Source organism: Zonotrichia albicollis, chromosome Z (genome assembly GCF_047830755.1).
Source record: "Zonotrichia albicollis isolate bZonAlb1 chromosome Z, bZonAlb1.hap1, whole genome shotgun sequence".
Classification (NCBI taxonomy): domain Eukaryota; kingdom Metazoa; phylum Chordata; class Aves; order Passeriformes; family Passerellidae; genus Zonotrichia; species Zonotrichia albicollis.
In genome coordinates, this window is record NC_133860.1 from 7,390,851 (window position 1) to 7,417,783 (window position 26,933).

Sequence of the window (26,933 nt, forward strand, 5' to 3'; positions counted from 1 at the left end):
TGTAGATATTCTCAAAGGTATCTGGGTACTTTGCAGGATCTTGTTAGCATTTAAAAGCTGGTTAAAATCTTCATTTTAATTGTTGGAGGAATCTGAATGCTGTAGAAAAGCACCTCCCTTGTATTGTTTGGCTGTTACATGGTTCATCTATTTGAAAGATACTTGGAGTATATATTTTACTCTGAGCTGTTGAGTACTAAGCTTTGATCTGATTGTCTCTTGCTGTGTACATCAGAAAAACACATCACAAAAAGCGACATACACCAGCACTGCAACATACCCTGAGGCCCAAAGAGGAGTTTTGAAGATGCTGCTTTTTACCTCTCAGCTCACATCTTGTCTTGGTCACTTATCCAGGTTTAACATCAGCCAGCTGGAGGAATGGCTGCATGGGAAGAATCTGCAGCAGAGTGGAGCAGCACAAACTTTGGAGCCCTTGATTCAGGCAGCACAGCTCCTGCAGCTGAAGAAGAAAACCTCAGAGGATGCTGAGGCCATCTGCTCCTTGTGCACGTCACTCACAACCCAGCAGGTAGGGAGCAGGGCAGGGGTTTACAGCACAGGTAATTGAGGAGTGGGAAAGGGTGGTCTCTGCCAGCTCTTCAGTGGGCACAGCTTTTCAGGACTGGTGTCACACCTTGGCCCCTCCCAGAGGTGGTCACAGTGGTGCCCCTCACTGGTGGCACTGGAGCTCCAGAAATGAGCAAAGATGAAACCCAGCCCCGAAGAGTTTGTTGTGTAAGTCAGGCCCTTGGCATTTTAAACCCGCCTAGCTCTAATTGCAGTTCTGCTCTCTCTGAGGCCTGCCTTTTGCAGCTTTCCCAAAACCCTCAGATTTTAAGGATGCCCACACGTATTGTCTTTTGCCAGCTCTTAAACTGGCTGTGCCTGCAGGATACCCACCAAGGATTCCCGTTTGGGGCAGGATGTTTAGAAGTACCAACCTAGGCTGGCTGGATATGATCTTGAGCTTTGAGACTCCATTCCAGGAGGATATAAACTCACATTTTTTACTGCTGGATTGCCTGTCCTTAATTTGATAATATTGTAGGAAGGGAGACGTGGGAGGTGTGAGCTGATTTCCAGTGGTTCTCAAAGAGCTTTTCTAATCTATCTGCACCACCCTGTCCTGTACATCAATTTTTGAGAAAAGCTGAGCGAAGGAGTGGGAGTGAGGGAGCATCAAGAGAAGTATTGTAGAGGTGACATCAGAAGTCATCCATGTCAGCATGTGCCAACCCTGTATAAATCTGTTGTCCAAGTCTGTTGCCAGTTTACAGACGTTCCCATAAGAAGTGATTTTGACAGGTCCATCGGTCTTGCAACACTTTACAGGAGGCAAAGAAAAACACCAGGGTGATACTTCTGCTGCTTCTTTCCTCTGGTTTGTCATGGCAGACTTGTTGTGGCCATATCCTGACAACCTGCTGCTGGTGCTTTGTGTTCTGGAGAGGTTCAGCTTCTCACGACTGTAACCATGTTTTCTTTTTAACAGATTGTAAAGATACTCAATCTCTACACTCCTGTGAACGAGTTTGAAGAACGTGTGACAGTGGCTTTCATACGAAACATACAGGTAAATTGAAAGGGCTGTCAACTGGAGGGCACAAATGACATCTCTGTAGTTCTAGTGGCATCTGTATTAAATCAGTGCTAACTCAGGCATTTTATAAAAGGCATGCTGCTGCAGGTAGTCCTGAATTCAGTGCTCTGTGTGTGCACACACTCTTACAGCACACAGCTGCAGGGATAGCCAGGCTGTTAATCACAGAGGGCAATAAGCACCCAATTCCCAAGCTCAGCTAATTCAGCTCTTCAGTAACAACACAGCTGAGGATTAAGGCTGCAGGAGTCAACAAAGTGTTGGTGAAATTGAGTTGCTTCTGAGATAGGAGGTAGAAATTGGCAACTGAAGGAAAAATAAACAAATTAAAGCCAAACACCTTTTAATGCTCACAATGAGCAGGGAGAAAAAGGAAGGGCATGTATTCAGCTACCCCCAGAACATATCACCATGGCTGAGCAGCTGAATCAAAGGTGGTCTGCTGGTATCATGTAGTCCTGGTTTTGCTGTGCCAAGGGGATCATCTTGTTTCAGGTCCTGTATCTTTGTGGTCATGTAGAAAATGTAACCAGGCTCTCCTGAAGCAGTGTTTCCTACGGTCTGATAGAAGTTCCTGTAAATACTTGCTCAGAAGGAAAGGTGCTGCAGAAGAGAACAAAATAGTTCTCACCGTTTTCTGCAGTATCTGTAAAATGATGCACATTCTCAAAGCTTTGACAGTGTAAAACACAACAAGAAAAGGCAACAACTGATGCTAAATTTGTTTTCTTCTCCCACACCCAACAGAAGCAGTTGCAAGAACGGAATGACCCTCCACAGCTGCTGCTAGACTTCAAGCACATGTTCCCAGTTCTGTTCCCATTCAACCCATCTGCCATCACCATGGACTCCATTCATCTCCCTGCTTCTCTCAACTTGGATTTTCTCAATAAAGTCTGAAGAAAGTAGCATTAAACTCACCTCTCACACCCAGAGACTTCCAGCAACAAAAGAAAAAAAAAAATCATAAAAAGAATTCAAGAGCTCTTAAAATATGGACCAAACAGGCTTATGGAAGAACGAGTACACAGTAACAAATGGATGCTAAAATGTACACTAAAAAAGACACTGGTCTGTATGTGATTTTTTTTTGGGTAATTTGCATCTCAGAAATAAGGATACTTGAAAAGTAGTTTTATTTTTTACTGCTTGATTTTATGTTGACATAGTTCAAAGCCCATCATCATCTCCAAAAGCCAGGAAGTGGGAGACAGCTGATTTTGATTTTCATAGGTGTCGATGACAAAAACAAAATTTGAGACACTTGTGCTGCCTTGAAGGATGTGTCATTTGTCTAGGAGCAGGTGGTCTTGTGTGTATGAATAGCAGAATATGCAGTTCTGCCTTCAATTCTTGCTAGTAACTGCATTCATGACAGTGAATTGGAAAAGTAAATTGCAGAAGGTGTGTATTTATCACACCATAAAGGTAAATGGCTGGGATGCTGCTTGTTTCCACTGATGTGGAATTTGTCACAAATACAAATACATTTTTCACAAATACATTCAGATACACTGAATGGATTTAGGAGGAGCTGTTGCTCCTTAGCCATTGCTAAATATATTCAGTGTATCTACTTCATGGAAATTTAGATAAATTGGCAGGAATTTGTTCCATTGGACTTTCTTGCATTACCAAATTTACATTAGCAAAGGTTTTGTCCTAGTGAAATAATCATGATGCAAAGGACTGCCTTAAGCCTTCTGCTTCTAGCATAGCATCATCCTGATCCCTGCTGTTGGCTTTCCTTGTGCTTTCGAGTCTGAAACACTTTCCTCCAGTGGCTGTCAAGGTTCTTGTACCTCTTACATGGCCAGTGTCAGAATCCCATGCACAGATCATGCACAGTTTAATCCTCCAGCCCTACCTGTGTTCAGTGGGTTAATCCTAGCTGTAGCTGTCCATGGTAAAACTCCATTCAGTTCAGCAGCCATCCAAAATGTTAAGAATCGTGCAAATACAGAGTTTGGATAAATGAAGAATATTTTAAAATTTTAAAAATTTCTAAAAGAGATGAAATGTTCTAAGACGAAAAAAAACAAAAAAAAAAGCTGTCAGGTGGTATGTTAAAAACATTCATAAGCCATTTCTTTAAGAGAGAACCCAAAATACAACAACCTTAAATTAATAATTGCCTTCAATTCAGATTCTCTTAGTTTTGGTTTTTTTTTTTTTTTAATCAGACTTATAAACTAAGCCAAACCAACACTCTGAACTCACCACAGAGATGCAGGCGCTGGTTTTTCCGTGGTCCTTGGCAGCACACGCGGGCAGGGGAGGAGGTGGGTTCCCCAGGGTCAGTGCTGCTCCACGGCTGCTCAGCGTGGGGATGCTCCTGCCACAGCACCCCGTGCCCAACTGCAGCCAGGCTGGGGGGCTGCCAGCGTCCTGCCCTCTCCACTTCCACAGTGCTCTGGTGTAAATCCATCTTAGCTCACCTGCTTTTGTGGCTTCTGCTGTGGTGCGCAGCTGCATCATGACTAAAAGCCTTCTAAGAAAAGTCCACTCTCTCCATCTGACTCTTTTTAGCTGGTGTAAATCCAAACAGCAAATTTAGGCTGTCTACTCAGAGATTGAAAGTAGAATGTGAAGTTTCTTGGAGCTACACCACCTCCTGTCTGCTGCAGCTTCCTTCCTAGGCAAGGAGCGTGTTGTGATTTAGGCATCATGTATATAATCGGTGTATATACAAACTGCAGTAGTCCTGTATGTACTATATATGTATATGACTATCCAAAAAAGCACATTTTAAAAGAAACTGTTGAGTGCTGTGCAGAGTTATATCGGTCTATGCCAGTGGGTAAATACCTTGATCCAAACTGAACTATAGTTAAGAGCAACTGTTACCACTGAAGGACAGACTTCAGGCTAAAAAGAAATTTGTCCCCCCTTAACCATCACCCACTGAATTACAGATATTTTGCTTGTAAAGAGCCAGGATTGTCTCCAAACTGCAGTTCTTGGGCACTCACCCCTGCTGTGTCTTCAGCAGTGCCTTCATCTCCCCTGGCTGTACATTGAGGGTCACACCACCAGTCTGCTGCCCGTGCCCAGCAAGCCCTGCCACCCACTCACCCGCTGTATCTTTATTTATTTTCACCTACCTCTTTTCACAGTGAATGTCCTTGCAGTGCTCTGAATTTTGGTAGTTGTTGCCTCTCCCCTCTTTCCATGCTCCAACAGTCGTCATGGTTTAAAAGTAAATAGTTCAAAGCAGGATTCAGCTTTTCTGTAAGGTGGTTTAAACAGAGAGCTGTTGCTCAGGATTCGTGCTAGGTCAGCAGTTTCAGGCAGTTCAGGTCTCTACCTCTTTCTGATGTAAATTATTTGGAGTACAATTCCCAATGCATTGATTAAACCTATGCTTATCACTCACACTAAGTGACAGGTTGCTGCAGAATCCTCTTCTGCAGTGGCTTTGTTGCTGATTACCACTGTAAAATGTGCTTAATGGTCTTCTAGGGGATAATGGTCCTTCATTGGCACTTTCAGGATTGTAATTTATATATGCTTTCTTAAAAACTCTTAGTATGTGTAGATGGGAACTGGGATTTAACATCCTGATCTGTGATCATGTAGTTTATCCACTGAGATCCATCTGGAAGAGAACTCTGTATGAAATATCTTTAATATATGTTATCTTTTCTGTTAGCACTTTTAAAAATTTGTATTTAAATGTTAATTTAGTTAAATTGCTATGCTCAAGCATGCCTTCTTTCCTCAGATTTACACTTCTTTATTTAAAAAGCAAAATGATCACAAAGCATGGCTTAGAGAAAGCTGGCTCTTCTCCAGATCTGTCTTTATTTTTAAATATTGATTATTACGTTTAGCATTTTCCCAATCTGTGCCTTCAGCTGTTTAACTCAACCACTCTCTCTCTGAAAAAAGCATTAAAACAGTGGAATATTTTTATTATTCTGTCATAGAAAAAGTTGTCTATGGATATAAAAGCCTACTCATAAAATCTTACATAGAGGAAGTCTGCAAAAACACTTTGAAGTTCTTGGTGGAAAAAAAACCCCAAACAATAGTGACCCACTGTGATTTCTGCAAATATGATGGCTTATATCTCAAAAAAGCACTACTGGGAATAAAATAAAATAAATTAAACAATCAAAATGCCCAAATCACCAGCATTACGGAACAAACACTTCAAATATGAGTTGAGGCATATGCTGGCTGATCTACAAGAAGCATCCAGGACAATGTCCATGTTTCATTTTCACCAGAACGCTCCTTTTCTTCTTCCTTTTATTTTTTTAATTGGCATTTTGTAGTTGAGATTGCTTATCTGAAGATAAAGCTGCTGTAGGTGACTGTAGACAAAGAACATTAGACCTCAAGACTGAATTTTTGCAATCCTACTTTACAAACATTTTTTTTGCTCATGCAGTTTATTCCACTGGATCCACAAGAATTTCTTTGTATTTGTGAAACAGTACCAAAGTGTGGGCATGTTTTAAGCACAGTGGCTGCTTTTGGTCACCCTGTAACTTGAACACTGGAGTCTTTGCAGGACTTGATTCCTCGTTTGTGTGATTTGCAAAAGGTACAAATGAAAAAGCTGCACTTGAAACAACGGTTGTTTTCCTCCATTTTCAATAGTAAATTAGTAAAATTGTGCAAACTTATATTTTCAGACCATTAACCGAAAAATTAGCATTTTATCAGTGCATATAAATAGAACAAATTAAAATTAATTGCATGAATTTCCATGAAGCTTTTTCCTCAAACTTTATTGATTCACATATATATTACAGTCATAAATGGATCTTTTTTTCTTTCTGAAAGAAATTCTAGCAAGGTAGATGTTAAGTAAAACAATCCACAAGACATAACCCTGATGAGTATCCAAATTATTTCAAGGTGTGAATGCCAGTGGACAAAGACTTTCAGATTAATTTGAAATCAGAAGAAAAGAAGTATATTAAAAAAGTGCTACTATATTGAAATCTTTGGGGATATTTTTATTTTATTTTTTGTGGCGTGAAGTGTCATTACCTTAAGGAGCAGAAGGTATAGCTGCTGTCAAAGTTGAATGATATACATGAGTGAATACTGTAGATGAAATACTACTGCTTATAAAATATTTTTCCATTTTGAACAAATCTGTAAACTACACCTTTGTTTATAAGAAAATGCTTGTAATAGTCACTGTAATATTCAGCTGGGGATAAAAAAATTTGTGAAATAAACACTTTTGAAGAAATTGTGGCTCTTAGTCAAAAATGGGTATGCAAAAAATAACCCCTTTCAATATATACTTCCATCCAATAGAAACATTTCTAAGTAGCTTATAAACAGAAATTAAGAGAATCACTTTTACTTAGGACACGGAAGGTTTTAGAAGTTATAACCTGATTTCAGAGGTGCTGAAATATTGGCAACTAATTAGAAATTCACTGAGTGTGGATTGTTTTGGCCCTGAGAGCCATTGAAAATGAGTGGAGAAAAGGAGAGGAAAAGCCACCCATTGTGCGTGTGTAAATCACAGAATCCCAGAATGGTTTGGGTTGGAAGGGACCTAAAGCCCTTTCTCAGTAATTCCAATGATTTAGTAAATCTATAAATCAGTGAACATGCAACATTATCTTTAAAAAGAGACAAGGGTTTTGCTGTATTTTCTTCCTTTGCCATTGAATTCTCTTATCTAAGCCTCATTTAAGGCCAAGGGAGGGGATCCTGCCCCTGTGCCCCTGGGCTCAGGTGAGAGCCCACCTGCAGAGCTGCCCCAGCCCTGGCTCCAACAGCACAAGGAGCTGGAGCTGCTGCAGCCAGTGCAGAGGAGGCCACGGAGCTGCTGCCAGGGCTGGAGCCCCTCTGCTCTGGAGCCAGCCTGGCACAGCTGGGGCTGCTCAGCTGCACCAGAGAAGCTCCAGGGACACCTGAGAGCCCCTGCCAGGGCCTGCAGGGGCTCCAGGAGAGCTGCACAGCCCCTGGGGACAAGGCAGGCAGGGACAGCAGCCAGGCAATGGCTCCCAGGGCCAGAGGGCAGGGACAGATTTTGGCCCATTGGGAATGAGGAATTGCTGGCTGGGAGGGTGGGCAGGCCCTGGCCCAGGGTGCCCAGAGCAGCTGTGGCTGCCCCTGGATCCCTGGCAGTGTCCCAGGCCAGGCTGGATGGGGCTGGGAGCAGCCTGGGACAGTGGGAGCTGTCCCTGCCCATGGCAGGGGGTGGCACTGGATGAGCTTTAATATCCCTTCCAATGCAAGCCATTCTGGGATTCTAGGATATTTGTGTGTGTTTTTAACTATTTCACATTACCAGAGTGAACCATGGATCTGTCCTGCTGTCGGTTCTTGCAGCATCCATGGTGCTGCATCACTGAGACCGGTATGTGTTTCATTGTCGGCTGTGTTGGAAAATGAGGGTATCCAAATGCTTACAGGTTTCAAACAGATGGGCTGCAAGCAGCTCCTGCTCATCTCCATCCATGTGCAGGGGAGCCAAAGCTTGGAATTAGGGGCAGCAGTGTGTCAGCCACTGATTGTGCACGAATTCAGGGCTGCGACCCTCCACAACCCCCTCAGGGAGGTTTATAGATCTCAGCTGCGCCAGGGCAGGGTCAGGTTGGACACCATCAGGAATTTCCCCATGGAAAGGGAGGTCAGGAACTGGAACTGCCCAGGGAGATGCTGGAGTGCCCATGCCTGGAGGTGTGCAAGGAGGGCCTGGACGTGGCACTGAGTGCTCTGGGCTGGGTGACAAGGTGGGGATCGGGTGACAAGCTAGACTCGATGATCTCGGAGGTGCTTGCCAACGGAAGCAATCCCACGATTATCTGCAATTAACCGTATCACGGTGTAATTACCTGTGAGGCGGGCGGCGGGGGAGCCTGTCCCCTCAGCCATCACCGCGGGCCCCTGCTCCCGCTGCCGCCGATTCGCCAAAACCGTACGGGAAGAAAATCGAACCACGCAGAAGCAAAGTATAAAAAACAAGCGACCGAAAGTTCCCTCACATTTTAAATAAATTTATCAAACAACTAAAATTACGCGTAGAAAATAACTTTAGGTGAACTTCCTGCCGGCCCTGCCCAGCCGCCCCTTCCGCCCTGAGTGTGGCGAATGTGCGGGGCCGGCGGGCGGGCGCGGCACTCGACGGGCGCGGTGTGGCCATGGCGCTGCTGAGGGGTGAGGATCCCGTCCCCCCGCGGATCCCTGGCTCCCTGAGGGGCTCCGGGCGGACCCTGAGGGCGGGAGGTGACGGCTTGGACGCTGTAGGGGCCCCCAAAGCGAGGCAGCTGGTGGGGCTGGCAGGAATTACAAAGTAGAGCCCTCGAGAACCATTCCCGTGCCTCCGGAGGATCTCTCTCCCCGCTGTCCCGTCCGTGCCTGCTCGGCCTGACAGCTGGAAGTAATTAGGAACTTCCCAAAAATACCGGGCTGCGTGGGGTCAGAGGGTGGGAATGAGGTGCAGAGGGTGGGAATGATCGCCGTAGAGTGGGAAGGGGGCTCAGAGGGTGGGAATGGGGTTGAGAGAGTGGGAATGAGGTGCAGAGGGTGGGAATGTGGTGAGGGGATAGGAGTAGGGTTCAGAGAGTCAAGTGAGGTGCAGAGGGTGGGAATGGGGAGCACAGGGGGTGTAGAAGGTGAGGAGGGGGTCGGACAGTGGCAGTCACTGTGTTCGGCACTGTTTTCTGCAGTAATTCAGTGTTTGGTTTCCTGCGTGCTCGACTCAGTTGTGCTGCAAGTGCATAGCAAGGGCTGCGTGTCTGTCATCTAACTGGGAATTTGACTTGTGTGTCAGGAGCAATTTTTTCCATGGAGAGGGCTGTCCAGCCCTGGCACAGCTGCCTTAGGCAGTGGTGGAGTCCCCAGCCCTGGAGGGATTTAAAAGTCGTGTGGATGTCGCCTTGGGAGTGCTGGGGAATGGTTGGACTCCACGGTCTTAGAGGTTTTTTACAGATGGTTCTGTAATTCTGTGATTCTCTGCTTATGTGCAGTGACTAAGTGACACCTGAATTGTCAGTGACAGGGAGTTTGTCACATACAGACCCTGCCTGTGTTAGCCCTGATAGTGCAGGATAAACTCCTTAAGTTGCCACAGCTCATGAAAGTGTTTGGTGCAAAGAGCTGGTTTATGCTCTGCATTGTTTAAATTCTGTGACTCTTAAAAATGAGGTAACCTTTTGAGACGTGTTCTTGTATGAAAACAAAATTGGAATTTATTGCAATAGGGCTTTTTATCTATTTTACAGCACTTTGCTACTTGACATACTGTACTTAAATAATAGCATACATGTCAGTCATGGTGTGAGGTTGCAGTGCTAAGGTCTGTGTAGTCAGCATTGTGTTAATTCTGGTGGTTTTGCTGAGCTGGATAACACAGAGGGCACCTTGCCCATAATTGTTTGATTTTAGTTTTCTGTGCCTGCTGCAGGATTTTCTCTTATCTCAATCCACAACACTTTCATATATCGTTCATGCTTCTCAACTTCCCTTTTTATGTTATGGTTTGTTTTGTAGGCTTTCAGAATGTGATCTGATGAAGAATTATTTTCGTACCAAGTGCATTTGAGATACGTTGGAGCATTAAGTAGTGTTTCAGTTCCCTGTTTGGCAGCAAGTGATTAACAAAACCAGTTTAAAAAATGTCTCAAGTGTAGTGTTTGGTAAGGATTCAGAGTGATCTTGGCTTTCTTTCCCCAAAAGTTGTCAGATCTCTATGCATTTGGTACTGTTCTGCTCTCATGCGTTGTTTATCACCTTGGAAAATTGCTGAGACTCTGGAATTTTTCTGATAATGTAGGACAGAACTAATTAATGGGAATTTAGGAAGAGTTGTTAAAGGTAAAGAATCCTTTTTCACTCAGGGCTTCGGCCACCCCTTGCTGCCTCTCCTGAAATTCTGGGGAGGCAGTAGCATTTGTAGGTGCCTCTCCAGTCGAGCAAAATTTGGCAGGCTCTGAGTTATGTCCCCTAAGGGAGTGTCTGTGTCCAGCTTAATTCAACATAACACAGACTGTGCCGCTGCTCCTTCATCTTCTCCTCGTACTGGTTCTGCCCAGTCTTCTCTCTGAGTCTCGAGTTACTGTTTTATTGAGCGGCCAGGAGGTGAACTCGAGCACAGGACGCATCCAAGTGAAAACGGGGCCCTCATTTTCTGCTGAGTTGGTGTTCAGCTGCCTCTGTTGTGTGACCTGCCCTGGTTTATTGGCCCCGTGGTGCTGTTGGGAAGTGGGCAGCAGTGAGCAGCCTCCGTGAAAGAGAGAGAGAGGTGCTGTTGATGTGGAAGGAGTGTTTAAGGGCAAAGTTCCATCCTCGCCCCTGCGCTGCTCGTGAGGCAATGCCGCGGTGGATATGACTGAACAAATAATGTAGGTGACTGACAACCCGGCCAGGAGGGAGGAGAAGGGCTTCTTTTAGCGTGGTCAGGCCCCAGCAAGGCTTTGTGGTCAGTCAGGGCAGGCACAATTTGGAGGAGGCAGGGAATCAGTGGACGGGAGGAGTGGTGGTGAATGTGAGTGTCAAGGCCTGTTTTGCTGCAGGAAGGATATGCCATGGAGGGAAGGTTTAGATTGAGTATTGGGAAGAAATGCTTTGCCATGACGTGAGCCACTGGCCCAGGGTGCCCAGAGCAGCTGTGGCTGCCCCTGGATCCCTGGCAGTGTCCCAGGCCAGGCTGGATGGGGCTGGGAGCAGCCTGGGAGAGTGGGAGCTGTCCCTGCCCACGGCAGGGGTGTTGGGACTGGATGATCCTTGAAGTCCCTTCCAACCCAACCCATTCTGTGATACGAGTCTGAGGATCCTCCCTGCACATTTTAGATCTCTGCACTGTGTTCAGGCCCTTGTCAGTGGGGAGCCTTGACCTTGACCAGTTTGGAATGTCCTTTTGTAGCAATCATGCGGCCTGGGGTGCAAACACATGCGGGATGGAGGAGCACCCTCTCTCTGACAACACAGCCGAGTAACACGGATCAGATGACCTGAAATCAAGTGCTCACAAGCAGCTTAATGAGCAGGCATTTTCATTTGTCTGCGTCCTTACATCTCTGTGTGTGTCCCTGCAGCGTTCCCTAAAATAGCTGGGTGTTTGATGGGAGCTGTGGAAACAGGGGCTGCGAGCGATACGCTTCAACTGGGGGAAAGTTCACAGCCTGCCTCTCACTTGTTTTTCTGCACGTGGGAGCAGGGAGCCGGTGTGCCAGGCAGCCAGGAGATGTTTGCTTTGGTTCAGGGGTGGCTTCGCCTGAGCTGGAATTTGTATCAACTGCTCCTGACCCGTGCATTTGTGCACAACTGCTTGCACGTGGTCTCCTGCCTAGTGAAAACTGGATTTTCTTCCCAGGAACCAGAAGATTCGTGCTAAAGCAGTTTAGGTGGCATATATATTTCTGGTGGCAGGAGCATGAATTTTTTGATTAGGGAGAGTTTTTCTTAGGCTAAAGTCCTAAGTCCTCAAAGTTGAAATAGTTGAAATGCATATAAAAAGTGTATGGGGGGGGGTTGTGCTTTGGGGGTTTTTTTTAGTATTTTTTGGGGGGTTTTTTGGTTTGGTTTGGTTTTTTTTTTTTTTGCCTTGGTTTTTTTTGTGGAAACTATTTCCGCATATAAACCAAAAATGTGCTGATTTTTCTAGGATGAGGGAATGGCCTCTGCTAAAAGCGCAGTTCCTTGTCTGATTTTTTCACAGGTGTCTCCTACAGGATTTCTTAGATGTTACTGGCATGTTTTTAGTGCATTAGCACTAATTTTTGATGCATGTGGCCCCCTACTCCGACTCCACATTTGTATCCAGCCTTACTTTGTTGTCAAACCTCACTGTATTTCCAGAATCTTCCCAGCTTTTCTTTCTGACTGTTAATTCTTCATGCCTTCCCTGTCTAAAGCACCATTCATTATTTATCTCAAACTTCCTGTGTTCATGTTGCCTGTTCTTAAAAAGTTTTGGGTTAATTTGGGGCGTCACCTGTTGCCCTGTTCTTTTCAGTTCTCCTGAGCCTGCTGATGTTTACATTCTTGCAACGAATTTCCTCACGCGTTTTTTTTTTTTGCGAATGCTTATTGTTTCGCATTCTTTTCTGGAGGAAGAGAAATTTGATGGACTGTTGGTTTGTCCAGTGCCGTTGGAGAGGCAGCACTGTCACCCTTCAATCCACTGTCACTTTTAGAAAAATCTATAAATGTTGGAGTCAGAAATTAAACTGCCCTCCTTGTACCCTGGAGATTCCAGTGTCCGCGTGGTTTTATTTCGTGTCCTACAGCGACGCTCCCACGCGCTGGAGCCTGGCTTGGTGCAGAGTGCTGTGCCTGTGGATAATCTGTGCCCCCACTGGGTGTGTGTTCACTGAGGGCCGTTTCTGCCCCCGCTGCAGGTGTGTTCATCGTGGCAGCCAAGCGCACGCCCTTCGGCACCTACGGCGGGCTGCTCAAGGACTTCTCGGCCACCGACCTGACGGAGCACGCCGCCCGAGCCGCGCTGGCCGCGGGCAAGGTGCCCCCCGAGATCGTCGACAGCGTCGTCGTGGGCAACGTCATGCAGGTGGGTGGCTGTCCGGTTTATCTCGGCTGTTTGAGGGGCCTGGAAAGGCCCGGAGTGGCCTTGGGGCAGCCCGCGTATCGAAGGACGAGAAGAGGCTTCAGTTCTTCTTTCGGTTTTTATGTTTATTAATTGTTTATCTAAAAGATGTTCTTTCAGCCGAACAGAGATCTGCTCAGCAGTCAGCCATGAGCACACACTGTCTGCCCTCCCGGGCAGCCACGTATCTTTATACCCATTGTTACGTGTACAATATTTATCATTTCTCCCCAATACCATCTATTCTTATAACTCGGTGCACTCTCAGTAATAACCAATCCAAAGGTGCCACCGTGGCCAAAGAAGATGGAGGAGAAGAGGAAGAAGAAGGACAGGACACACCCCAATTCCTCCATCTTGCTCCTCTAAACCCCCCTGTACATAAATCCTAAACCCTGTGTCTCACCCTCTAATTAACTAATCCCTTCACCATTCACCCTGGTGAAGCCCTCGTCTCCTGTGTAGGATCAAAGTCCAGCTACCAGACACTTCTGGCAACATTCCAGGACTCCCGAGCCCCCCAAGGTGGTCTCGGTGGCTCAGCATCTCAGGACTGAGATCTTGAGATCCGACAGGTGGCCTGCAAGATCTCCTGCCTGCGGGCTGTTCCAGGCACCCTCGGTGTGTGGCCCTGGGTGCCGCTGCCTCGGGCTGGCAGCCAAAGGGGTCGGTAGCGGTTTGCAGGCTGGTGTTTCTTGCCTGTGCTTGAGGGATGTGTCCTGTGTGATTTGTGGTGCTGTTGGGAGCAAGGCTTAGCTTGCTTTTTTTAGTGCCAGAGGTCGTTTGAACCAGGGCGAGCTGACCTCCTAAAAGTATGTGTCGATTAACTGGTTAGTTGCTAATCCCAGGTATGTTTCCCTTGTTTTGATGGCTGGAGCTGTGTGACTCAGTGATCAGTATTTTTTCACTGAGTTGTATAAATCCCTTTCTGTGTCAAGCCTGTGAGTGATATGAGTCCATTTCTCCTGTGTTTTCCATAGAATTATTTTTGAGTTTCCTTTGAACTGGAAGGATTCATGCTTTGATTGGCAGAGACATTTGGACAATCATGTCTTTTCCAAAGAGGATGCTGTTGTATGCATTGCAGAACTGCAGTAGTTACCCACACATACAAATGAGGATCTTTGTTTTAGGCAAGGCAACAAAGAACATTCCCAGCCTTTTTTTTTTTTTTTTTGCTTCGTATTCTGATTTCACCATTACTATTAAGGGTCGGGACTTTTATTTTGCACTGCATGTTTCAAGGATGCAGAAGAAGCATGTAGCTGAGAACTTGGACAATAAACAAAGAAACAGGTAGTATTCCTTCTTTAGATTTTCAGCCAAAAGAGTGGCTTTAAATTATTCTGTCTCCTACAGCTACTATCTACAGCTACTACTTCTTTTATTCAGCTTTTCAATTTTGTAAGAGCTGTTTGTTGCCTATGAAAGCATTGTTGCATTCAGATCTCTTGTAGTGCATAAAAAACAGCCATCTCCTGATAAAGTTTCTTTTGATTTTAAAAGTACTTTCTGTCTTTTCCTCTGCATCATACTTCCCCATCCCAGTAGATTTATTTTTTTATAATTCTAGTTTATTTATATTGTTTGATTAAAATTAATAAACTGTGAATGTGTGACTTCTTCAAACTCCTTCAGCAGAAGTGGCTTCATTAATTTTTTTTTTTCTGAACTTGCAGTAGTATTGCAGCACTGTTCACAGAACTTTGTCTTTATGACACATTTTAGCTTAGGGCACGTTCCCCAAGGGCATAGGTGTTCTCTCTGGTTTTGGGAGGCCTTCCCTTGTTAGTCTGAACAATATTAATTTATCTTAAAATAATTGCAGCTGGCCTGGCAGGATCTGCCCTTGTGTCAGCCTGCTGTGTGGGTGCTGTTTTGAAAATAAAGGATAAGGGAAAAAACCATAAAGTTTCTGACTTAACACACACTTTCTTTAAATTCATATTGAGACAGTGACACTTTCAGATCCTGTAGGATAGTGTCTTTCTGAGCTGAATCAAAGCGCTTTGGGTGAGTGGTGGGATTTCTGCTGAACATGCACCATCTTCTGTCTGGGATGCAATTACACCATTCTGACTTTCCATCAACACTTTTTTTTTGCTTTCCAAACCAACGGGAGTGTGACAAAACCTCTTTCCTGTTCTGCCTGCAGAGCTCCTCAGATGCCATCTACATTGCAAGACACGTTGGTTTGCGAGTGGGAGTTCCCATGGCTGTCCCTGCCCTCACTGTCAACAGGCTCTGTGGCTCTGGCTTCCAGTCCATTGCCAATGGCTGTCAGGTACAAAGCTGTGTTTCTGTGTCAGCTGTAGCTTTTGTCAGGCCTTTAACATGTAGAAACATGTCCTTTGTGTTTGGGATGAGTCTTCACGTGGGTTTTTGATAGAGATTTCTATTGTCCAGCACAGTTTTCTGCAGGAGTTCAGCCACCACAGTGCCACATTGTGTGGATGTTTCTTAAAATCCAAGTATTGTAGTAATTTTTAGTCTAATATGAGGAATGCAACAAGTGTTAGCTAGTGAAATGGAGCTCAGCTGTGCTATAGTTGCATCCCACAATCCTGTTTGTGTGGGCTGGAATTACTGGACTCCAGGAGTCTTTCATCTCTTGATCTTTGTTTATATTCTCACCTGACTAGCTGTGTAAGCAGCAACCTGTGCTTTTTAAGTATGCTTTTGTTCAAAGATCCAGACCTCTCATGGGTTAAGTAGTTTATGAGGTCACTTCTTTTAAAACAGAAGAGAATCAACTTCTCTTTGAGGAGTTGGCCTAAACCATTGAGTCAGAGCACACAGATTTTTATTTCATTTGCTCATACATTGCTTTTATGAATACTTGAACAAGCAGATTGTTTATTGTGTGGGATTTTTTTTTTGTTTTCCTTGGCTAAAGAATTATTTTAGGCCTGATATTCTAGAAGAAAAAATCTGAAAAATGTAGAGATAAGGTTAGTGGAAGGCAGAGCACCTTCCACTACCCCAGGTTACTCCAAGCCCTGTCCAGCCTGGCCTTGGGCACTTCCAGGGATGGGGCAGCCACAACTGCTCTGGGGTAATTTAATTTTCTTTCATTCTAGTTCATAAATAACCTCAAAGTCCAACTCAGTGAAGCATTTTAAGGAAGCACTATTCTTGAATGCTTTGACGGTGCATTTAAGAATTGGGGCTATTCGGTTTTGTATGCTTTGCCATTGATGAATTAATGTGTTTTGGGTACTTACTTTGGCAGCTACCTAGCTATTGTCTTCTAAAACTATGTCCCTTTTTTTTTGAATTGTAAGATCTTACTTCAGGCTTTGAAGTGTAATTTGTGTTCCTTTTGAGAAGAGTGGGAGCTGAAAACCACAAGCACAACCATTTGTGAACCAAACCCCACAAGCACGCAGATGCCTGATGCCTTTGTTCCTCTGCTCTGCCATGTGTGCACACCCATATTCTCTTCTTCCCTCGTGGATGCAATCATTCTTTGCTGAAGGGAAGAAAAAGGGATGTGGCACGAAGGAGACAGACCCCACCATTAACAGAAGGGTAAACCCTTCATCCATGTACACACATGGCTAAGCTTGCATTCATTCTAAGTTCATTGCTTTGTAGGTGACAACCTCTTCTTTTGAAACAGCTGTTACTCTCTTCCTCAAGCAGCCAGCTAAATCCTGGATGTGTTTTGTGTTGCTGTGTTGACAGGAAATCTGCCTGAATGAGTCAGAAGTTGTCCTGTGTGGCGGAGCTGAGAGCATGAGCCAGGCTCCGTACGCGGTTCGGAAGGTTCGGTTCGGAACCAGACTAGGAGCAGAACTCAAGGTACTTCCTTTGCTCTGTGAGCAAAGCATTGCTTGGTATCAGGGTTGTAGGTGCCAAATCCTTGCAAATGAAACTATTGGAGATTACATCCAGACTTCATAGCTTAAAGCATTTATCTAGTATTCAGACACTATTGAAACAGTAGGTTCAGGCCATTTGGTGAAGTGCGCCAGTTTTCCAGCTTTTGCAAAACCATTTTCGAGTTCCTGTTCCATGTTAAACACACCAATAAACTCTTGGACACAAAATTTAGTTCACTTGTTACATTCTGTGCAAGTACTATGTACAAAATAGAGGCACACACAGTTTAGGCAAGGCTAGTAGTGCTGGCAGTAGGTAGAGAGACTGGTAAAGAGCATGTATACCTCCAAGCTGTGAGCATCTCTCAATTTCAAAGTGGAACCTTGAAGTTAAATCCATTGACAAGTAAGTTATCTTTACATTTTTTTCTGAAGATAAGTCCTGAGTGAATACTGTGGGAAATGTGCAGCAGGATAAATTGATAACATGCCACCACTTACTCAGTAGGTCATAACTGACATCAAAATGCAAAATCAGGATATTTCAGTGTTTCAGCCCTTTGGGTTTTATTTCCCACAACATATTTCCATTGTGGAGATGGTGAATGTGATGTCCTTGATTCTGTTCTTGTGTGGCACAGGCCCTACAGACAGCACCTTCACAAAGCTGCTGATACACCAAGTAGGTGCAACTGTGTTCTTACCATAAAGATAACTGACTTACACAGTGACAGGTGAATGAATGGCTTATCGTGCAGAACTTTACTGCTGACAGAGATAACAAAACCCATCTGAATGACTATCTGCTTGAGTGAAGGTAAACTTGGGTATCTTCTCCCCTGAGATGTCATACCCACAGGAACCTTTGACTCTAGCAAGGGGATTCTACCTGACCTTAGAGAAAGAGCTAAAGAATCAGTAGGTTGTTGTGCCTTCTGACAGTGCCTCCCATTTCCTTCCTGGCAACCAGGAAGTTTGCTCACAGGACTCTAATAAATAATTAATACAGGAGCGAAATATGCTGAAATACTAAAAATCTACTTTTAAAGCTTTCCCCAAGCCTCTTGGGGCCATGTATGAGTGGAAAGAATTGCACTAGAGTGTAATGGAGATTAATTAGAGTAGCACACAAGAGCTTGCACACTGTTTTTCACTATGTTCATTCTGATAAATCAGTAAATTATCTGTAGATAACCTGAATTAATTCTACAAAGAGCCATTAGTGTGTAAGAGACTGCTGAACAGTTAGAAGCTGCCAGTAGTAAATACAGGTATTGCCGTATTTGATATACCTGGTATTATATCTGATTTCCTTCTTCTGACGTTCCACGCAGCTGGAAGACACGTTGTGGGAGGCCCTAACAGATACCCATGTCAAAATCCCTATGGCAGTGACAGCTGAGAACCTGGCTGCCAAGTACAGCATCTCCCGGGAGGACTGCGACCGCTACGCGCTCAAAACCCAGCAGAGGTGCAAGGCCGGTGAGTGGGTCGGGCAGGGGAGGTGTTTATGTGGCACCAGTTTCAAGTCCAGTCAGTTTTTAGCCTCGGTTCAAAGCGTTTCAAGGGTTTTCTCTGGCTCTTGGTGCTCTTGTCCTTCTGTTTGCATGCTGTAGTTTGTGATTTTGTTGGCCCCATCATACAAATAAATCATAGGGGGGTTGACTTTGACAGTGTGCTGAGTAAGGGGTTGCACCTCTCAGAAGTTTTAGTGGGAGCCCCTTCCCACTGCCTTCCTGTGCCTTCCTCAGGGACATTCCTTAGCTGTTGAGGCAGCAAACACCACTGGCCAGTCATGGGTGAGCTCCTGTCTGAGCAGGATTCATGTCGATGAATGGCATTTGTTGGTGCCCCTCTGGTGGGATGCAGCATTGTCCCAGGCATGCCTGACTGCACTCCTTTCTTTCCATTGCACAGCAGAACAGTATTCCAAAGTGACCCACGTCCTCCTTGTGTGCCAGCATGTGCTGTAATTCATCTAAATCCTTCTGCTTTCTTTTGCAAATTGAATGTTGTTCTTGAATGCTTGAGCAGTCGGAGCACATGGAGTCTGAAGAGGGGATATTTGTTTAGGAGCTGTGTTTTAAACTGTTCTCTGGGTAGTTTACATGCCCAAAACCATAATTCAGAGGCATTCAGCTCTGAGCCTGCAATGTAAGAAGGACCTGGATCTGCTGCAGCCAGTGCAGAGGAGGCCACGGAGCTGCTGCCAGGGCTGGAGCCCCTCTGCTCTGGAGCCAGCCTGGCACAGCTGGGGCTGCTCAGCTGCACCAGAGAAGCTCCAGGGACACCTGAGAGCCCCTGCCAGGGCCTGCAGGGGCTCCAGGAGAGCTGCACAGCCCCTGGGGACAAGGCAGGCAGGGACAGCAGCCAGGCAATGGCTCCCAGGGCCAGAGGGCAGGGACAGATTTTGGCCCATTGGGAATGAGGAATTGCTGGCTGGGAGGGTGGGCAGGCCCTGGCCCAGGGTGCCCAGAGCAGCTGTGGCTGCCCCTGGATCCCTGGCAGTGTCCCAGGCCAGGCTGGATGGGGCTGGGAGCAGCCTGGGACAGTGGGAGCTGTCCCTGCCCATGGCAGGGGGTTGGATCAAGATGGGCTTTAATGTCCCTTCCTACCCAAACCATCCCAGGTTTCTGTGACTCAGTTACTGTGAAGTTCAGGCCAAAATCCAGTAGAATGTGCTGTGGCCATCCTGGGACTCAACATACATTGAAGGCCAAAGGTGAACATAAGAAGGAAAGATCTAAGCATGGTTTTAGATTCTAATGACGGTGCATTCTAATGGATGTAGAAGTGCTTTTTGTAACTTTTCTTCATCGTTTATTACCCTTCCTGCTCGTTCTTTTTGTTACCTAACTCCTGCTATTACTGGAGTCTTTGCTAGAAACTGTGTTTCTTGTTTCCTAGGATTTTACCTTGCTGTTTTGATTTCTGCTTGTAGGACCAGGTCATCTTATCCCACAGTAAAGAGAGAGCCCGTTTGTTTTCAGGAAAGAAAAAGGTTTTGAGGCATTTATTGAGAAGTCCAGAGGTAGCTAAACAACATCAGATCTGACAATTTCAGTGTCTCGGTTTTAAATCTCTGTCTCATGTTAGATTAGGCAATCTGGCCAGATGCTTTTTTGGGCATCTTAGATACCTGCAATGACTTGAATTGTTTTAGGTTGTTTAGGCAGCTGAATCCCATTCTGAGATTTTAGTTTGACAGTGAGAGCCCTTGGAGGATCACCTTGAGCAGGGTTTTGATTGATGTACAGTATCTTATCAACAGAAACAATGTGGCTCAAGAGGTTTTCTTCTCATTCCTCTCTGAGTGAGATTTACGTCTTGGCCATCTGAAAAATGACAGAGCTGTTAAAATAAAGCAGCAGTAAAGGGGAGTATGTACTAAAAATAAACCCAGTGGTTTACACAAAAAAAAAACCAAACAAGAAGGAGTTCAGCTGTTTAAAACTGAAATAAAGTTTCAGTATTTGAGGCTTTCTTTGGAGAAGTTTGACAGTGTACTTGTATAGTTTTTGCCCAACTTCTTAAAATAACAAAAACCACAAAAAAAACCCCAACAATAAATACACAAAATAAAGCGTAAATATTGCTGTCCTTGAACTTTTGGTTCAAATAGAGCAAGAAGCTGTGTGCACATGAAAATATGATTGTTGGTCATGCTGGGCAATCATCTTGATGTTTTTATCAGGTCCTTTTTATTTTCCTTTTTGTGGTTGCAGCTAATGATGCTGGCCACTTCAAGGCTGAGATGGCACCAATTGAGGTGAAGACAAAAAAGGGTAAAGAAAGCATGCAAAAGGACGAGCACCCCAAACCCCAGACCACCATGGAACAGCTGACAAAACTCCCGTGTGTCTTTAAAAAGGATGGAACAGTCACGGCTGGGAATGCTTCAGTGAGTACATCACACCCTTGGGCTGGGCACGCGTCCCCCTCTGTGGTTCTCCAAATTTATTGCCACTGTTTTTATCTCTCACCGAGTTGGCTCTCATTGGTGTCTCCTGACAAAAACGACTTCTAATTCTGCAGCTGAATGCCCCAGCTGACTCTCCCAGCCTTGTGCCAGGTGATCCTGGCGGGTGCCAGGGGATCCTTCAGCCACTCCTAAGTCCTGAATTTGGTTCTGTGTGCTGCCACTGATACTGCTGTGAGGCATTGGCATTTCCTCCTCAGCCTGGAGTTGTGCAGTTGGTGGCTGCAGTGGCTGTGTAGCCACTCTCCTTTTCTGGGGGGCAGTGGTAACTGAACTTCTTTGCTTCAAACTTACATTTTTTTAGTGGGCATACTGCTGCTGCTCGTCTTTGTACCACAGCTGCTGTCCTCTCTCCCCCAAACCACATTTTGCTTTTACCCAGAATATACTCAGTGCTTAGCAGCATGTCGTTATGGACTGTTCCTCTCACAGTCATTATCTCAATTAATTGATTAAAGTTCTGTGGGCCAGATGGAATGCTGTGATCATACAGTCTGAATTCATGCCTAAAATAGATCATAGCCACAGTAAGTGTGGGTGTCTGTAAAGCATCTTTTATAATTAACAGCACATATATTATCCATTATTAATAATAGTGTTCTTGCAAGTCAGCAGAATCATATTTCCAATGCAGGGAAGACTTATTTTTCTTTTCTAACACATTGGAATTCATGAAACATTTATCTGTATTTAACTATCTTTCCCCAGCCTCAGGAGAGTGATTTGTTTTCTTCTTTTCTAACACATTGGAATTAATGAAACATTTATCTATATTTAACTATCTTTCCCCAACCTCAGGAGAGTGATTTGTTTTCGGTTGTTTTGAAGAAACATTGTTAAATGTTAATTATGGTACCTTAGACTCAAGCCCCTTTTTGGGGTTAAAGAGTGTGAGGATTTTTTTGTTTCTTTGTATTTTCTCACTAAGAATGCTTCTCTCTTACTGCAAGGGTGTGTGTGATGGAGCTGGTGCAGTCATCCTTGCCAGTGAATCAGCACTTAAAAAGCACAGTCTCACTCCTCTGGCAAGAGTAGTAGCTTATCACTCAGCTGGCTGTGACCCTTCCATCATGGGCATTGGTAAGTTGCAGTAAAGCACAATTTTATGGCATCAAACAGCACTAAAATGTTCTTGTCATGGGCATTCTGAAGGGAAGAAATGTGCTCAGGCTGGTGGCTCTGAAGGTGTTTGTGTGTCCTGCTGTCCGTCCTGCTGTGTCAGTCCATCCCTGTTGTGCAGAGGGACAGATTTGCTCCTCAGTTTGGCTGGAGGGGTGTGTGCAGTGCCTGACCCACAGTAATAGCATCAGCATGGCTCCCCAGGCTCTTCTTTCTTCCCCCTTTTTACTGTCTCTTTTGGTCAAGAAAACAAACACTCATACATTTTTTGAAAACCATTTTCTCCTAAAATTCACTTTCATTTGCTGTGAGCTCCAAATCCCTTGATAAAATGAGTAACTATGAGTTGCCTGCCTCACCTCCTGCTGATGGAGGAGTGTAAGCTTCGAGCAGTTTCAGTGGCTCAAGCTGCTTGGATGCCAAGATAGGCATCTGTTCATGTGTTGCTTGGAAAACCAAAAACCTTTTCTTGGTTGCTTTAGTCCCATGTTTATTTTCTGTTTCCTCTCTTAGTGCAGACAGTCCCTCAAAGCCAATCCAGACACCACAGGATTTTTCCCTTCGCTTTAGTTTGCAGACAGCATTGTATCCCAGCATTGCTTTTCCTGTGTTCTGTTCAGAGGAGCTGTTGTTGGCAGGTTCTGTGTGCCAGTAGAAATGCAAATGAGGCATTGTCAGATTTGTTTTCCTGCTCAGTCTGTCTGACTGACACAGAGCAGGAGGGAGGGTTTTCCTTGCTGGACTTGGTGCTGGCATTGTGCTTCCCAGGCCAGCCCATTCTCTCTAGTTCAGGCAGCTCATCTAGCTTGTTTAAAAACTTCATAAATCATATGGAGCATCACTTAGTATCCCAACTCCTTCACACCACAGCTTGTCCCCAGCAGCTCAGGGAGACCAGATGAGGTTCATCGACCTGACAGCAGCAGATCTGACAAACAGGAGCTCAGTCTGAGCCACTGTCCTTTCACATACTGATAGCAGGTCCTGTCTCACAGTGTTCAGTGAGAGAATCCATTGTTTTAAAAAAGAGAGAGAGGGGGGAGAAGTTTGCTTGGCTGTCATTAGGGGTCTTTGTGTTGTCTACATGAGACCCTCCCATTACTCTGATGCGTAACAGGCATACTAAAATCCTTCCCTAATAAGATGCACTTAGTCTGCTGTTAAGCTGCCTGGGGCTCCCTGAGACTCCACTGAGTTCTGAACTGGGCCCTGATTTCTTTTAATTTTTCTGTCTCTTTGGTAATTTACTTAATTTTATGTATTCGTTCTTTGAGCTGTGTGTTTTCATCGCCATTTTGTGGTGGTGTGATTGCATTGTTGGTGTTTTAGAATTGAATGATCAGCCACCACCCAACTTCTCAGTATGTTTCTCCTACAAGCATGTACCTGATTAACCCTTCCAAATTCTCTTTGAGTGTGTATTCCCTTAGGTAGCTGTATTTGAAGTTAATTTCCCTTAATTGTTTATATTAGGTTATAGAAGGCAGCTTTCTTCCAGAGGACAGTGTTGTTGCCAAACTCTTAATAATCTGAAACTGAAAATCTTGCTTTTTTCAGTTGTCCAAGACCTGGGTCTGAGTTTGGAATAAACTAGTTAAAGGTTTGGCTTTTTATTAGAAAGATTATTTTTTAAATTTTATTTTATTAGAAAGATTTTCAAATATATTGAGAACACCAAAACAACAATACCCATAACTAAGCACATGACCAGCAAACTCTAGAGCAGCCTGTGTTTTTCTTATTTTGTTTACCTGGAGGCTGCAAGTTGTGAGGAAAGAAAAAGTGGAACCACGAGTATGGGGAAGGAGAATGCCTCAAAACCATTGTGAAGTTGTTTTATTTACCTGGGGACTGTCACTTCTCTTGACTCAAAAGCTCTGTGTGCAGCAGTAGTGACACTCTTAGATTTTCCTGGCTGCATGTTGGCAAGGAGACCAAGTAGTTTTGAGATTTAGGAGCTCTCTTAACCACCTAATAAAGCAGGTTAGTGACATATCCAGAATTCATTATCTGCACAGAGGCTTGTGGGAGGGGTTCTCATGAGGCTTTATGAATTTGTCCTATGTAAAACAAGTTTCCAATACTTAATTTAATAATTTTTTAAATTTAACTAACTGCATATGATTTCCAAACAGGCCCTGTACCTGCAATTACAGAGGTTTTGAAGAAGGCAGGACTGACCCTGAAGGATATGGATTTGGTAGAGGTGAGATATTTTTACAGGAGCAGTGATTTTACCCCTGATCTTTTTAGCAGAAGGATTCTAGTCATGCCATGTAGGTGTTCTTGGCTGTCAGGAGCCTGCCTGACCTCTGTCCATCCAGTTTCTGCTGCACAGTCACTACAAAAATCCCAGGCACGTGGAAACTGGAAATGGTGTGATCACATTCTGCAGAACAAAAATATCCTCATGTGACATGATGTTTCACTCCTTTGGCTGGACTGCTCATGTTTTTAGTGAGTGATACCTGTGAACAGGGCCTTCTTCTGTCAGAACAGCGGGCTCTTCAAGGACCCGCTGCCTCAGAACATACTGTACTTTTTTTTTAGAAATTACAGCTCATACTTGCTTAGTATTTGAATTTAGTTGGGTTGGATTGACACGTGAGTGTTGGCTGAGCATGCTGTTATAGACGCAGCATTTGACCAGTTCACCTTATTTATTCTTGTTTGCACACAGACTGCTGAAAGCTGGTGTTGAAGTTCTGTCCTTTCTCTGGTGCTTTAGGTGAATGAGGCGTTTGCACCTCAGTACCTGGCTGTGGAAAAGGTGTTGGGCCTTGACCCTGAGAAAACCAACGTCAACGGAGGTGCCATTGCCATCGGCCACCCCCTGGGGGCCTCGGGCTCACGGATCACAGCTCACCTGGTGCACGAATTAAGGTATGCACACAGCAGCTGCTCGGCACGGGTGCATTTATGCCTGCTGACATTTTGGGCACGGATACCATGTGAGTAAACTCTTCTGGTCAGCCAGCCTAAAACTCTCCTGGCTGGAATGGGCCGCTTTCTGTGTGAGTTTGACACCTCTGTGCTACAGGGCAGGTCCTGCACCTGCCTCACATGCCATCCTGCTGTCATGACAGCATTTCTTAGTTCACCTAGATCTGATCCAAGCCTCGTGGAGCCTGTGGGAAGGTTTCCTTTTTTTGAAATGGCCTTTGAGCAAAGTCTGTTCTCTTCTTAACGTGGGGCATTTCATAGAATCATGGAGTCCCAGGGACAGCTTCCACTATCCCAGGTGGCTCCAAGCCTCATCCAACCTGGCCTTGAACACTACCAGGGATAGAACAGCCACAGCTGCTCTGGGAAACCTGTGCCAGGGCTTCATCATCCTCACAGCCAGGAATGCCTTTCCAATATCCCATCTGTCCCTGTCCTCTGACAGGGAAAGCCATTCCCCCTTGCTCTTTCCCTCCCATGTGTGAAGTCCCCCTCCAGTCCTTTAGCTGCAGGAAGTGGATGCTTTAAAAGACTTTGTGGTCCCCTTCTCTCTCCTTTAGCCCATTTTCAGAAATTCTGGCTCTTTTGGCTTGCTTAATATGCTTAGCAGCATTTTAATTCCCCCCTCAGGGTGGAGGCCACTGTGTCTCTTTGCTTGCACTTGCAACACTGTCTTAGTGCTCAGCCATGAAACTTCAGATCATTTGCACCTTGCAGAAATCTGTTTCTTGGAGAGTGGCTGTAGGAAACCTAGCATTTGAAAGCTGCCTCAGCAATGTTTTTAGTTTAAAAACTACTCCAGAAGTGTTCAGGTGGGGTCTAGTGGAAGAAGTTTGTGCCTGTGGCAAGGACTGGAACCAGAGGATTTCTAAAGTCGTTGTTCAGAAATATTTCAACAGCGCTTGAGACTTCATAGTACCTTACTAGAAGAATAACAGCATAGACATTCTAAAACTCATTGTCAGTGACACCCAGTTGGTAGCTGGTTTCCTCTCATGAAATCGGGACAGGAGCTGCTGATTTTATGAGGGGAAACCAGCTGCAGTGACCTGCAGTAACCAATCCCCCGTTCCTGTTCCTGGGCAGGCGCCGCGGTGGGAAGTACGCGGTTGGGTCAGCGTGCATCGGCGGAGGGCAAGGCATTGCTGTGCTCATTGAGAACACAGCCTGAGGCCTCCTGGGCACTGCAGCTGCTGATCCCCCGAGAAACCTGCCTCTCTGACACACCAGAGCATCGCTGCCTACCTTCCCTGCAAGGTAAAGGAACGACTGAGAAGTCAGCATTCTGAACAAAAGAGATTCGTTGATGTCTTTCTAACTAAAGGAAGCGCAGCATCAATATAATTTCACAGTGATGAAGTATTTTCTAAAAGCCTCTTTTTAATCAATGTATTTCTGTAGGCAAAATTATTTTCATTTCCTGAGGAAATTGCCTGTCAAACTTTCACCCAACCTGCCTTAAAATAGCAGTCAGTGCAGCTTCTTAAGCAAGTATTGCTTAAACTTATTTCAGCTACTGACACTGTCTGGTACATGTGCCTCTTCTATTATCAGGAAATGTGAAAATGCAATCAGAGACTTTCTGAACTATATATTGATTGTAGATTGATGGTTGTTAACCCTGCTGTTCTGTAAGGGAAAAGAACAGAAGCTGAAATTTTCATTGTGCCTCCCAAAAGAATAATAAATATAACACACAAAGAAAAAAAGGCTCGGCGTTCTGTTTGTTAGTTTGTTTTAAAAGTAAAGCAACGTGAGAATTGTTAGTTTTGGGAAATCAGTGTTGGGTTTTGGAAGAGAGTGTTTCTTTTTGTTGAGGAATAACTGGTGTTTATTAGGTAGTTTCTAGAGAACTCCAGCAAATCTGCCAGCCCCCTGAGAAGGGGCGCATTCACTGCACGCACTCAGTATCCCTTTCTTAAATTCCTTTGATAGTACCAC

At 44.9% G+C, this 26,933-nt stretch overlaps 2 protein-coding genes across 5 annotated transcripts in view; both read left to right on the forward strand.

The window, feature by feature from the left end:
• MYO5B (myosin VB) overlaps nt 1-6,815 on the forward strand; it is a 152,114-nt gene extending 145,299 nt beyond the window's left edge. For all 4 annotated transcript variants that reach the window (XM_074532590.1, XM_074532592.1, XM_074532591.1 and 1 more), the window contains 3 exons: nt 358-532; nt 1,496-1,576; nt 2,351-6,815. In XM_074532590.1, coding sequence (XP_074388691.1) covers nt 358-532; nt 1,496-1,576; nt 2,351-2,503 — 409 coding nt within the window. In that variant the 3' untranslated portion in view covers nt 2,504-6,815. The remainder of the gene's footprint in view (nt 1-357; nt 533-1,495; nt 1,577-2,350) is intronic.
• A 1,771-nt stretch (nt 6,816-8,586) lies between these two features.
• On the forward strand, nt 8,587-26,704 carry ACAA2 (acetyl-CoA acyltransferase 2). The gene is made up of 10 exons (XM_074532653.1): nt 8,587-8,740; nt 12,925-13,091; nt 15,283-15,411; nt 16,815-16,931; nt 18,286-18,433; nt 20,677-20,852; nt 21,881-22,010; nt 24,185-24,255; nt 24,778-24,932; nt 26,079-26,704. The coding sequence occupies exons 1-10, from the start codon at nt 8,725-8,727 to the stop codon at nt 26,161-26,163; spliced, it is 1,194 nt and encodes a 397-aa protein (XP_074388754.1). The 5' UTR covers nt 8,587-8,724; the 3' UTR covers nt 26,164-26,704.
• The last annotated feature ends 229 nt before the right edge of the window (nt 26,705-26,933 follow it).

What these genes read in the sequence shown, in the direction of transcription:
- ACAA2 (XM_074532653.1), top strand. An exon ending in GACTAGGAGCAGAACTCAAG is followed by an intron (nt 16,932 to 18,285) that starts GTACTTCCTTTG and finishes CGTTCCACGCAG; the next exon opens with CTGGAAGACACGTTGTGGGA. An exon ending in AGGATATGGATTTGGTAGAG is followed by an intron (nt 24,256 to 24,777) that starts GTGAGATATTTT and finishes CTGGTGCTTTAG; the next exon opens with GTGAATGAGGCGTTTGCACC.